This window comes from Pyxicephalus adspersus, unplaced genomic scaffold, assembly GCF_032062135.1.
Source record: "Pyxicephalus adspersus unplaced genomic scaffold, UCB_Pads_2.0 Sca95, whole genome shotgun sequence".
Lineage (NCBI taxonomy): Eukaryota > Metazoa > Chordata > Amphibia > Anura > Pyxicephalidae > Pyxicephalus > Pyxicephalus adspersus.
The window spans coordinates 16,169-28,999 of record NW_027317102.1 but is presented as its reverse complement, the minus strand read 5'-3'; the positions used below and the strand labels follow the sequence as shown (position 1 = coordinate 28,999).

Sequence of the window (12,831 nt, the reverse complement as noted above, 5' to 3'; positions counted from 1 at the left end):
CAGCTTTGTTGGCAACCAACAATATGGCAGCTCTCCAGGCCATGATAGGGCATTCTTTATGTCAGCCTATTGAACTGCAGGCACATGTGCAGTCTTGATGCTTATAATCAGTGTTCAACCCAGAAATGTTTTTTTTTTTTTTGTGAAACTGAGTTTTTATTAAAAATTTTTCCATATACAACAAGAGAAACAAAACAAAGAAGAACATAGTTATAAACATAGTATACAGGAGAAATATCAATACAATAGCAAAGCCATATAATAACATATAAATATGTATGTATATATAGTATGTAGCTAAAAAAACAATGGTGGATTACTCCTTAAACAATATAACCCTAAATATTATTCATGGCAAACCATAGGGATCCTGTATACAAATTATAACACAGTACCTAAACCAGAGGATAAAAAAACAAGAAAACATGACAATAAAGTAATTAAAAAAGATAAAAAGAAACAGAAAAAAAAATGGGGGGGTGGGGTCTCCGAGGCGATTGGAAATAGGAAATGGGGAGGATCAAATTAACCCATTACACCGGCAAATGGGCATAATAAACATCCCATGGTTCCCAAATCTGTTCAAATTTAGTTACATTGTTCCTGAGTAGAGCAGTAAGGTACTCCATCAAACGAACATCTTGAATACAGGCACATAAATCTTCTAAAGATGGAGGTAAAGCGGATTTCCACTTCCCAGAAATGTTTTTAAGCTTGGTGAGAAGAAACTGTAGGTGGCAGCCCCTGTATTGTAACTCTTCAGTAACCAGCCAAAAACAGCCTGGTGGTTACTGAAAAGTGCTGGGTGGTGCACCCAGCTAAAAGGGACCGGGGGAACACTGCTTATGTTATATGTGTATGGAGTTCTTAAGGGTCCTTGAAGAGCATCCCAGTTTTTTGTGATGCACTTCATATAGAGACTGGCAAAGCCTCATCACCGTTCAATTCACCTTAATACAGCAGTCTGATTATCTTTACCTTTTTGAATAATTATATAGGAGAGTCTTATGGCAAATACGCATGTAAAAAACACTGAAACAAACTACGCTGATCATGTTTCTCTTATGTAAAAGAAGTTTCTTTCCTCCCAGCTGAACAAGTCGGCTATTTTGAAGAAGACCATCGACTACATCCGTTTCCTGCAGCAAAATAACGTCAAACTCAAACAAGAGAACATCATGCTGAAAATGGCTGCCCAGAAAAACAGTAAGAGACTTCTCTGCCTTTTTTTATTTTCTCTGTAATTCAGATTAGTTAGCGAGTCATAGACTTCCATTATAGCAAAGGGAGCAGATCTGGCACCTTGTGCTTTAGGGCCATTTGTGACAATGCTTCTATTCATAACGATGGTTGGCTTCCTCATGCATATGGGTTCAGGGTGCAAAATGCCAGGTTGCCAAGCCAATAAACTTGTGAGATGTCAGTGCTAGCTTTTTGCACATTTATGGATAATCCTAAACTGGAAAACTTTAGCTGCTTCTGCCTCCCCTTTGCCCATTACTCTGCTGCTCAGGAGATTGCACATACATACAAACAGAGCAGTCAGAAACATCGCAATTGTCAAACAATCACTTGTACAGGCGCATTATTTTTTCTTTCTAACACCTTTGCCTTTTTCTCCTTATTAGGTTCATTGAAAGACATTGTGGCGGGGACTGGGGTTAATATGGATAGCATAAAAGCAGAGATGATGGATGTCCTCACGCCACCTCCTTCAGATGCAGGATCCCCATCACACACTGGCAGCCCGCTATCCCAGTGTAACAGTGACTCTGAGCCGGACAGTCCTTTCACTGATGAGGCCAAGGTACCTTAATCTGACTCTTCATAAAATAGACAGTTTTGGTGAAGGAAATTTTCTTTACTGTTTATCAATGGGCTGAACAACACAACAGCACAACTGATGGGTCTTTGTTATCCTTCTCCCTCCCCCAGCCTGAGATCTGCCAATCAGAGGGCTGCAAGAGGCTGATATCGGGGCAAATTCAGATATTCACTTTTGAAAACAATACATTTCCTGATTTTCAATCATTTAGCTTTTATATTTGCTTAGAGCCCAGCTATAAGGAAATTAGTAAATATCTGAATATAATACCCTGGGATGATAAATAAGACTTGGCAATTATGCATGGAAAAAATTATTCTCATATCACAAAAATACCACAACATGAGTGTTTGCTGGAAATACTCCATCTGAGCTGTAAACAAGCAGTACCCAATCCCACTCCTCTACCCACGGCTGTACAACCAGCTTTATAATGTCCTCATTCATGTTGTTTACATTCTTCCATAGATTGCAAACATTCCAAAGCTCATAATGATCTGCACTGTCAGATTCCCGGGCTATATACACAAACGTGTGTCCTAAACATGGACAGGCCCATCATAGAGCAGTGATGCTTTCAGCCAATCAGAGTGAACAAAGAAATAGTCTTTCTTGCTGTTAGTTGTTGGTCTTTAATGCTTGTCTTAGAGGGTCTGCTTATTCTGAATGCTTTGGGTAACTCGCAGTGATGGCAACACAGAAAAGCACAGAAACCACAGTGTAATGCCTTCACCGTGCAACTCATGTATGCCCCTCCACAATAATTCTGTACAGTACAAAGTTGTTGCTGCAATGTACTGATGTAAAGGGGCACTTATAATTAGAGGGTACTTCAAAAGTTTTTTGGTGCCATGGAAAGTCTGTGAGCTCAGAGTTGTGCAACCAGCAGAAATTAAACCAAGAGCTTGTATAGAACCCTTTTCCATGTGTACATATTAGCTGAGATACCAATCGAGAAAGCTGCAAATAACTCAGACTTGCATTATATTTACCCTGCAGTTTCAGTGTGTTTACATTACAAAATGAAACTTAAGTAGACTTCATTTTTCCTTGCTTTTGTTTTATTCCCCCAGGTGGAAGTCAAGCAAGAACTCCCGTCTCCTCCCAGCACGGGGATGTTGGACCGCTCCCGCATGGCGCTTTGTGTTTTTGTCTTTCTCTGTCTTTCCTTCAATCCCCTGTCCTTCTTGATGGGTGGTTCCAGGAGCCAAGAGGTTTCGGACAGCTCCGCATTTCATGGAAGCGGGAGAAGCATGCTGGAAATGCCTTCATCTGGTAAGTTGAACCTAGACTGCAAGGGTCACCAAGACTGTCAGGCCTGAGATATTGGGGACTCTAAAGATAGTCCTTGCAGGTAGGCTTAGCTTTGTTTGGTAGATGACACAACAGTGCTTCATACAGGGAGGGGGACATCTCTTACCACCCCTGGGGAGAATGGGCACTGGGGCATTGCTTACCACCCCCGAGCCAATGCAAACATGTATTTTATAGTAGTAAAATGTATTTTACACTAACTTCTGCATGGCCCTAAGATGTCATGTGACCAAGTGCCAAGTGATGCAAAGGAATCAGCAACAGAAGGATGCAATACTGTGTTGGCTCACTTGTTATCCATCCCTTAGAATACCCTAAATCCCCTGATCACTCTTCCCAATGCAGTGGGGACTGATCTGTGCCAAAAAATTTTGAATACAGTCAAGAACTGTTTAAGCACCAGGGTAAACATGATTGTGTCATCCGTGAGCCATCAGCTCAATCAATAGATGCTGGCCCAGGGTAATTCCCGAGCAAAGATGGTGTTGTGTTTCTAGAGAGAAAAGCAGGCATCCAGATAACATGAACTTCTGTTCTTTTTCCGCAGAGAGCTCTTCATGGTTCAGCTGGTTTACTCCATCCCTTCTCCTCTGGCCTATAAACCTGTTCATTGTGCTGTGCGTCTTCATTCGCCTCTTTATTTATGGTGAGCCGGTCACACGACTACACTCGGAGTCTTCAGTCCAGTTCTGGTGTCACCGCAAGCAAGCCGACGTGGATTTGTCTCGGGTAACGTTCATCTTGTACTAAACCCTATTGATTTCTGTGGTGAGGGTATGTCAGCTCTGCAGTCCCAGTATTTATGCATCACTTCTACATGGTGGACAGTAGATATGACAGAAGCAAGTTTTCTAAGTGTATTTAGAGCCAAAACTCCCAGTCGGATTCATTATTATTTGTTCTGCTGCTGATTGTCACTGGGAAAGAAATAGAGATTGTCATTGCATCTGTACCGCGTTGACTTATTGCCCAAAAAATGCAGAGGAAGCCAAGAAGGTGTGATTGGTATTGGTTGAAATCTCCAGTTTGTCCCACCAGCAGCATATATGACGTCATATTTCATGGTGGGGGATAAATCCGAGTTTAGGCACTGTGCAGGGGAAATATTTGTGGAGTTAAGGAGTATGAGGAAGGAAAGATTAGTTGCACGTGGAAAGATTTGAACAGACATTATCATATCTTGGCTTTTGCTTCACTTAAATTGCACTTGAGACCATTTTGACCCTCCATGCATTCTGTCGGAGTGTTAAGAGTCATGTTTTGTTCTTTTCACTTCAGGGGGACTTTGCTCAGGCCTCGCTTCACCTCTGGAAAGCTCTGAAAGCTCTGGGACGACCTCTACCAACGTCCAACTTTGACCTTTGCTGCAGTCTGATGTGGAGCGTCATACGTTATGTCCTACAGCGGCTCTGGGTAGGACGCTGGTTGGCAGGAAGAGCTGGGGGCTTCCGCAGGGACCATCAACTGAAGGATGATGTGAGGAAGAGCTGCAGGGAGGCTGCCCTGGTGTATCACCGCCTGCACCAGCTGCACATGACCGGTATGTTGGGTAAACAAATACCACTACTGGGCCTATGTCCAGCCAAATTCCAGCTGAAATGCTTCTTTTCATACATATATAGTGGAAGAGTTAGATGACCTCTGTGATAACCTCTGTGAGGTTTTAAAAATCTTAAAATTGGCACAGCAGTGTTTAACCCATTGTCATTCAAAGCATAAACCAAAGAACATTTTTGGCTAGCTGTACAGCAACATGCAGTTGTTTTCAGTGAAACTTTTGCTCCTTGCTCTGAGAATCCTATAAAGTAAAGTTCTAATTGGACCTTATGGGTTTCCATACTTCTTCACTTTGCCATATTGAACAGGAGGCTGAGTTTCTATTACAAGAAGACCAGTCTAATAATCAAGCTTATGTTTCACATTTCCTCTTTTCTAGGGAAGCATGCAGGAGGTCATCTTTCGGCTATCAATATGGCGCTGAGTGCCGTCAATCTGGCAGATTGCGCTGGCAACACCATTTCAGTAGCCACGCTTGCAGAGATCTATGTGGGTGCGGCATTGCGTGTGAAAGCCAGTCTTCACCGGCGCTTCCATTTCCTGGCGGTAAGAGTCACTTCCATCCCATAGTCACTTCACCAGTGCCTCCTTGCCATGACTGTACTTTGCCACTGAAGGCAGATATACAGTATGTGGAAAAGCAGACCGTGTGATTGGTGGTTATGGGTAACACTAAACTTTCTCTTAATAAACCTTTCCCTTTATTATCATGGCATGCTCCTTTGATCCTGCTCATTCTCTGTGTCCTATCATTGTTGCCTTTCACTTCACATGCCAGTACCTTTCCTGTCCGTATTATGTCTCCTGTCTGCATCCCTTTCCCCAGTTCTTACATTGCTCTCTCTTACTTCCACAGCGCTTCTTCCTATGCAGTGCACGCCAGGTGTGTCTGGCACAGAGCGTCACCATTCCTCCCGCCATGCAGTGGTTGTGCCATCCTTTGGGACATCGCTTCTTTGTGGATGGAGACTGGAGTGTGAGGAGCTCCCCCCGGGATACCATCTACAGCACAGCTGGCAGTACAGGTACCTCGCCAATCACCTTCACCCAGATTTCACTGCGTACGCTGAGACTCCTATCCAAACAGTCTTTACCCTCCATGCCAAGCCCAAATTCTCACATAAATTGTATGTCTGAATGGAGACCTATGCAGCTGGATTTGGTTTATTGCAACATGGGAAACACAAGGAAGCATCTGATTGGTTTATTGAGGCATCAAACAATCCTTCTTCAATGCCTTTTTATACTTGTCGTACAGTGATTCATACAACCTAAAATAAAGCTAAATCTACATTTTTTTTCTTTGTGACACCGGAAATAGGGAGGTGAGTTTGTCACTGGGATGGGAAGTCATAGACAGCAATAAGAAAATTGTTAGACGTTTCATTATGGTTGCGTGAACAATCATGAAGGGACTACATGACCCCTCTTCCCTAGTGGCATTTTACCATTGCATGTGTATCGTGTTCCAAGCACTGCAGTGTATTGCTATATATCAAACACTTATATTTTACTATTATACCACTCCTCCAATGCAAATGACTTTTATTTTCAGAACCCTTTTTTATTATATAAAATGGCACATATTATTATTATTTTTAATGAACAGGAAGTGGAAAAGTTGTATATAAACATATACAAACAGGAATACAAAGTAATGTTATTTATGCCATTCTCAGCACTGACATGATGACTTTGTGTTTGTGAACAGTGGATCCCCTGGCTCAGGTAACTCAGGCTTTCCGTGAACATCTCCTGGAAAAGGCTTTGTATTGTGTGGCGCAGCCAGAACAGGGAAAACCCATGACTGACGGCGAAGGGTAAGTTATCGTGTTTAAATGAAATTCATTAAATAATAGGGTTGGGCCAGAAACAGTCAGGCTGCGAGGAAAGGGGCTGAGATGATTCTGGATGTCCACCAGCCTGGAAATGAAGCGGGCACTAAATGACTTGATGCAGTTTTTGATGCAGTTTATAATGTACATTGTGGGAAGCTCACAGTGGGCAGTGAAATCAGGGTATGCAATTTTAGTCCAGGAGAGGAGCTGGTACAACTGTGCTTGAGGGCAGATTTATTGAGGGGTGGCTGGAGGGCAGATTAAATAAAGGGAGAGCTGGAAGTCAGATTTCAATGCATGTTGTCATGCTTTTTCTTCTCTTGCCTTCTCTAACCTCTCTGTGGAGTGTAGGAGATTGCAAAGCTCTGTCTTTCCCCGCAGGGAATTTGCCGATGCTCTGGAATATCTACAGCTGCTGAACGGGTGCTCTGATAACGCCGCCGTGCCCAACCACACGTTCTCTATCAGTTCCAGTATGACTGCTGTCACAGGTGAGCACCAAACCTCTGTCAATACAGATGAGCAAAATAATTTACCGTGGTGGATTGTCAAATCTTAAAATACAGAAGTGATCTATTTTCTGTGCAGATTTTTTGTGATTTACATATGACAGCACTCACATATAATTTCTTCAGCATACTCAGTTCTGCCAAGTACAGTATATCTCACCATGGAGTCACGAATGGTGTAGTTGCAAATCGGTGGCCCCAATGCAAATATTTTTTTGTAAGTTCCCCGCTTCCAGCTATGGAGTAGAAATATTTTCTATAGAATAATGATGAATAGCCTGTATTTTATATTCTGTCAGCTCTGACACTTCTCACTGAAGTATTAGAGTGATCATTATCATTTGCTTGACTACAGGCCCTCTGGAGCAAGGAACCCATTTACAATCGCATCCTCTACACCCACAGTTCTATGCTATTGGAAATTACTAATATAAATATAATGTTGGGGAGAAATAAAAGAAAAATGGCTGCCTATTGTAACAGGGACATGCAGTCTAGGTTACCAGAGGGTGATTTCTAATCACAAGAGATTCACCAGTGTGTCTTTGTGGCCTATAGAATGGTATATTGAGTGGTAACACCACAGTCTCCTTTGTGTCATGTGACTACTTTTCATTTTTTTTAACCCAGGGACTGACCCAGTGGCCAAGTGGTGGGCATCTATCATCATCGTGGCTATCAACTGGCTTCAAGGAGATGATGAAGCGGCACAGCGTCTCTATCCAGTGGTAGAATACATGCCGAAATCTCTACATGCTACAGAGTGAGTGAGGGGGATTATGGGAAGTGGGCTCAGTTTGGCTTGGGATAAGTTATGATTATTGGGAAAGTGATCTGTTCATTTGACCCTACATTTTATTCAGGGTGAATTCAGTTTCATTTGTTTTATTTGATGACAGTAGTGCAGCAGTTATGCTTCAATTGGGCTTTAGGAGGTTTGTATACCCATTCTTTTCTCTTCCTAGGAACCCTCTGCCTAAAGCTGCCCTTTATGCCTTCAAAGCAGTACGGATGCTCCTAGGGAAACAGGACAGCACTCAGGTCAGCTTGAATCAGTGTGACAAAGCCAGCGGATACCTGCGAGACAGCCTGAACTCCAGTCCCTCCAGTAACGCAAATGTGGACAAGGTGAGGGGAGCTGTGAGAACAAAAGTGCTGTTTTTTTTTATTTTTATTTTTTTTGGTCCTAGGCATTGCCCTTACCGTCTAGCAGAGTTCATCTGACATCACTGTGGCTGTGGTGCATTGTAGTTGCATTGCATTTTCTATACCCTGTGTGCAATGTGCCTGCAGTGCAATACAGAGGCAGCAACTAACTTGCGACATCTGATTCCAATGTATGTTATCGTTCAGGTAAGTACTAAATAGTGGGAACACAGAACATTCTACAATCACTTTTTGGAAAATTGCAGAAACAGAAAATGTATAATGTAGAACCCCAGTCTTTATTTAGTAGAGTTGAAATGAAACCCTAGTATCCCATAAAGAGATTGCGTCCTGATTGCACACAAAGTGAGGGGATATCTCCCCAATGGAGAATCTTACACAGGTACCACCAGTACAGGTGTCTCTGTTGGAAGATTTTCACTCACCTTCTGTTGTGGTGACATGTGACCCGCTACCACTTGTCTTCACGAGAGGTACATAGTGGGACAAGTGTGCACAGTCTCTATAGCCCAGGTCTTCAGCAGAGGGCAGCCATAAGACAAGTGTGCACAGTCCCTAAAGCCCAGGTCTTCAGCAGAGGGCTGCCATAAGACAAGTGTGCACAGGCCTGGAAGCCCAAGTCTTTTGAGGGAGGCAGAGGTGGAAAAAGTGTGCACAAGGTGCATTTAAGGTCTTTGGGAGAGGGTAGGGGAGTGACCCTATTTCCTGGTCACTGGGTGAATTCAGTGGTAGAGTTGGTTGGCACAGATCCTGATGCCTGGACTTTCAAGGGAGGGCAACAGTGGGAAAAGACACAGACATTAAAGCCCAGATCTTTTGCAAAAGGCAATGGTATGACGTGTGTAAGACCCCAAAGCTTAGGTCTTTTGAAGGGGACAGCAGTGGGATAAGTGTGCACAAGCCCTTTACCGCAATCTTTGTGGAAAGAGTTGTAGGACAAGTGTGTATGGCCCTGAAGCCAAATTTTTTTGTGGGGATAGCAGTGTTGGGGCAGGTTTGCTGCATGTAGCTCACTAGTTCTTCCCTGCATCTGGATTTTCACAATTTAAAACCTATTCTAGTGTTGTTCATTGTAGAATGGACAATAGACTTTCAGCTCCCTGGGGTACTATTGTAATACGTTCAGCCTCTGTGAAGTGTTGAATATGTGCGTAGTATAATAATGAGACGAGCTGTAGTGTAATACAATGCAATTTCTGCAATTTATCTCACCGCTACCCCCTTGTGGCCATTGCAGTCATCTCATCAGTAATTTAGGCAGCTATTAAGGTTTACAGCAATTTTTGGCCATCACACCCGGATGCCTAAAGGGTCTCGCTCACGTTTTCATTTGCTGATTACAGCCAGTTTTCAACAAAGCAAAGAAGCTGATTGGTTGTTGCAAGAAACAGTTCCACCTCCAGAACAATAATCATCAATCATCCCGTCAAGTTTTATTCGCCAGACGCCAGTGCTTTAATCAGCTTTTCCGCGAATATGGCTTACCGTACAAAATGGCTGCCTGAGCTGTCACCAGGCAGCAGATGTGATAATGATATATTGACATAGTTGCTCACTGGGGAGAGATAATAGGAATATTGATTAGGATTCAGGGCATACATGATACGTTTTAGCTGTGTGCAGCCATTACAGCGGTGTAATTAATACAGCCGGCCTTGTTATTAGTGCTGGCGGGCTCCCCACCTGCCACATCTGAATAATGGTCTCTCTGTCTCCTGCAGGCGGTGCAGCTCCTAATGTGTGACCTTCTCCTGGTGACCAGGACGAACATCTGGCAACAACAACAGCAAAACTCGGCAGGGCAGCAGCAGCAGAGCCTCTCCCACCCGGCGCCTCCACAGGAGCTCAGAGGTTTCCAGTTGGATCTGAGCAGCCTGCGCCGACTAGCACAATCTTTCCGACCTGCCATGCGCAGGGTGAGTTTGTCCTAAATTGATGGAGGAAAACGGATTAGTCAGGTTTGAGCAAAGTGACAGGGTCTCTTGATGAAGCTTTACCGCCCTTTACCTTGCCAAAAGTACAGGTATGTGCAGGCATAAGACCCCTTCTTCACAGAATGCATTGAACAGACCATTGTCATTGAGCTTAGTGAGGATCAGAGGGTGAGGGGTGAGCTCTCAAGAGAACCTGTTATATTGCACAGAATGGGTAAGGTAGCAAACATTCTACAAAAAAGCCTAAAAACAGCCCTAATAACCATTTTTCATATGACCATCATCACAGGTCTTCCTACACGAAGCCACAGCTCGACTCATGGCAGGGGCCAGCCCGACTCGAACACATCAGTTGCTGGACCGGAGCCTGCGCAGGAGGGTACCTCCGTCTAGTAAAGAAGGTGGGTAGCCTAAAGACCAACATATAATTTACGTTCTGCATCTCTGTGCCTTTCTGCTTGTATAGATTTGCCTCTGTACCTTACAAATGAGCTGTCAGTAATTTCCTCCTGATTAGCCCCCAAGGGCCCACTTTTCTTGTGCAGATTTCTGAAACAACTCATTTTAACTAAATCACATCCTAGAGGCTGAATGAAGAAGCACGGTAAGAGAGCTAGGAACATAGACACCTATTTGGGTTTATTTTGTATGCTGTATACCCAACTATGGCTTCTTCTTATCTGCTTATTCTTCTGCACCATTTACATGATACAATATATCCACAATATAAAAAGACAACACCTAATTGTCTCATTACTCAGAGATTATTGAAATTTAATTTAATGGAACTGTAGGTTATCTTTTAGATTTATCAGGAATGGTACAATGTGAGAGGCCACCTGATTCGATATACTTAGAATGGACTGTACTGAACTGACAACTTCTCCGGGTCAGAGCATTAGAAGGTACTATGGACAATGCCTCAGCCAGGCAACTGGTATTTTCCAATTTATTTTTTCCATTTAGAATGGAACCTCAATGCACTCATATAAAATAAACAAAAGCACCCACTGTTCGGGTAGAATTCCGATATTCAGATAAGCCTCATACAGGAAAGACTGGAAATGATGGCTTAAGGCTAATATACCTGACATAAAGCTAATATACCCAAGGGCCCACTTATTCCAATTTGGTTTCCGATCCAATTAAACAACAGCAGCAAACTGATGGTAAAGACCAATTTTTTGTGTTCTATTAGGTTGTGGAAATTGGACAGTTTGGTAAATGTTGATGGAAAGTACACAAGTTGTATCATGTGCATGAACGATGCTGATGTTCCCAAAAGAAAACCAATCCCAAAGGCTGAGGTTCCTACTGTCCCCATAAGAAAGCCGACTCCAAAGGCTGAGATTGCTTAAGTCCCCATAAGAAAGCTGATCCCAAAGGCTGAGGTTGCTATAGTCCCCAAAGAAGGATGATCCCAAAGGCTGAGGTTGCTGGAGTCCCCATAAGAAAGCTGATCCCAAAGGCTGTGTGGTTGCTGAAGTCTCTCAAAGAGGGCCGATCCCAAAGGTTCAGATTTCTAAAGTCCCCAAAAGAAGGCCGATCCCAAAGGCTGAGGTTCGTAATGTCACCATAGGAAAGCCGACCCTAAAGGATGAGGTTGCTGATGTCCCCCATAAGAATGCCGACCCCAAAGGCTGAGGTTCCTAATGTCCCCACATAATAAAGCCGACTCCAAAGGCTGAGGTTGCTGTTGTCCTCATAGGAAAGCCAATTTCTAAAGGTTAAGGTTGCTGAAGTCCCCATAGGAAAACCAATCCCAAAGGCTGAGGTTCCTACTGTCCCCATTAGAAAGTTGACCTCAAAGGCTGAGATTGCTGAAGTCCCTATAAGAAGGCTGATCCAAAAGGCTAAGGTTGCTGAAGTCCCCATAAGAAAGCTGATCCCAAAAGCTGAGGTTGGTTGCTGAAGTCTCTCAAAGAAGGTCAATCCCAAAAGCTCAGATTTCTGAAGTCCCCCAAAGATTGCCCATCTTTCTACGTTAATATTTTCTAAGTCACGGAGTTGCACCAAGCATAATGCAGTCATGTCAATACTACTGAACTGACTACTTCTCCGGGTCGGAGACTTAGAAGGTACTATGGACAATGCCTCAGCCAGGCAACTGGTATTTTCCAGTTTAATTTTTCCAATTAGAATTGAACCTCAATGTACTTATATTATGAACAAAAGCACCTGCTGTTCGGGTAGAATTCGGATTTTCGGATAAGCCAGAAGGAGATGATTGGAAATGATGGCTTAAGGCTAATGTACTTGCCCTAAAGTTAAAATATCTATGGGCCGACTTATTATTGCAATTTGATTTCTGATCCAATTCAACAACAGCAGCCAACTGATGGTAAAGACCATTTTTTTTTGTTCTATTAAGTTGTGGAAAATTGGACAGTTTGGTAAATGTTGATGGAAAGTACACAAGTTGTATCATGTGCATGAATGATTTGATGCATAACTGGATACTGATTATTTTCAGGAAAATCTTGTATACATGTTGGCAATATTTTGGGACTTCCAACCTATTGCATACTAATCTGAATATGGATTGGTTCGATCAACCAAATGCACAATTGGCAGTGGCTTTGCTTGTGTGTACTAGGCCTTAGAAATGCATCGTTTTATGATCTGCAGAAGTTGCCCCTGATGCCTGAAATGATTGGTATTGGTGCAGATCGCACTTCAGGTTCCAG

General features: G+C 43.1%; 1 protein-coding gene and 1 long non-coding RNA gene across 2 annotated transcripts; both read left to right on the top strand.

The window, feature by feature from the left end:
• Positions 1-670: 670 nt before the first annotated feature.
• On the top strand, positions 671-10,966 carry LOC140344859 (sterol regulatory element-binding protein 1-like). The gene is made up of 14 exons (XM_072432058.1): positions 671-676; positions 1,092-1,206; positions 1,629-1,807; positions 2,899-3,100; positions 3,687-3,868; positions 4,418-4,679; positions 5,076-5,242; positions 5,553-5,721; positions 6,408-6,516; positions 6,916-7,025; positions 7,674-7,806; positions 8,009-8,171; positions 9,932-10,126; positions 10,434-10,966. The coding sequence occupies exons 1-14, from the start codon at positions 671-673 to the stop codon at positions 10,551-10,553; spliced, it is 2,112 nt and encodes a 703-aa protein (XP_072288159.1). The 3' UTR covers positions 10,554-10,966.
• LOC140344858 (uncharacterized) lies at positions 8,208-9,704 on the top strand. Its single transcript, XR_011923687.1, has 2 exons — positions 8,208-8,723; positions 8,777-9,704. It is a non-coding gene; the product is annotated as an uncharacterized lncRNA (long non-coding RNA).
• Positions 10,967-12,831: the final 1,865 nt, after the last annotated feature.

What these genes read in the sequence shown, in the direction of transcription:
- LOC140344859 (XM_072432058.1), top strand. An exon ending in CTTTCACTGATGAGGCCAAG is followed by an intron (nt 1,808 to 2,898) that starts GTACCTTAATCT and finishes TTATTCCCCCAG; the next exon opens with GTGGAAGTCAAGCAAGAACT. An exon ending in GTAACGCAAATGTGGACAAG is followed by an intron (nt 8,172 to 9,931) that starts GTGAGGGGAGCT and finishes TGTCTCCTGCAG; the next exon opens with GCGGTGCAGCTCCTAATGTG.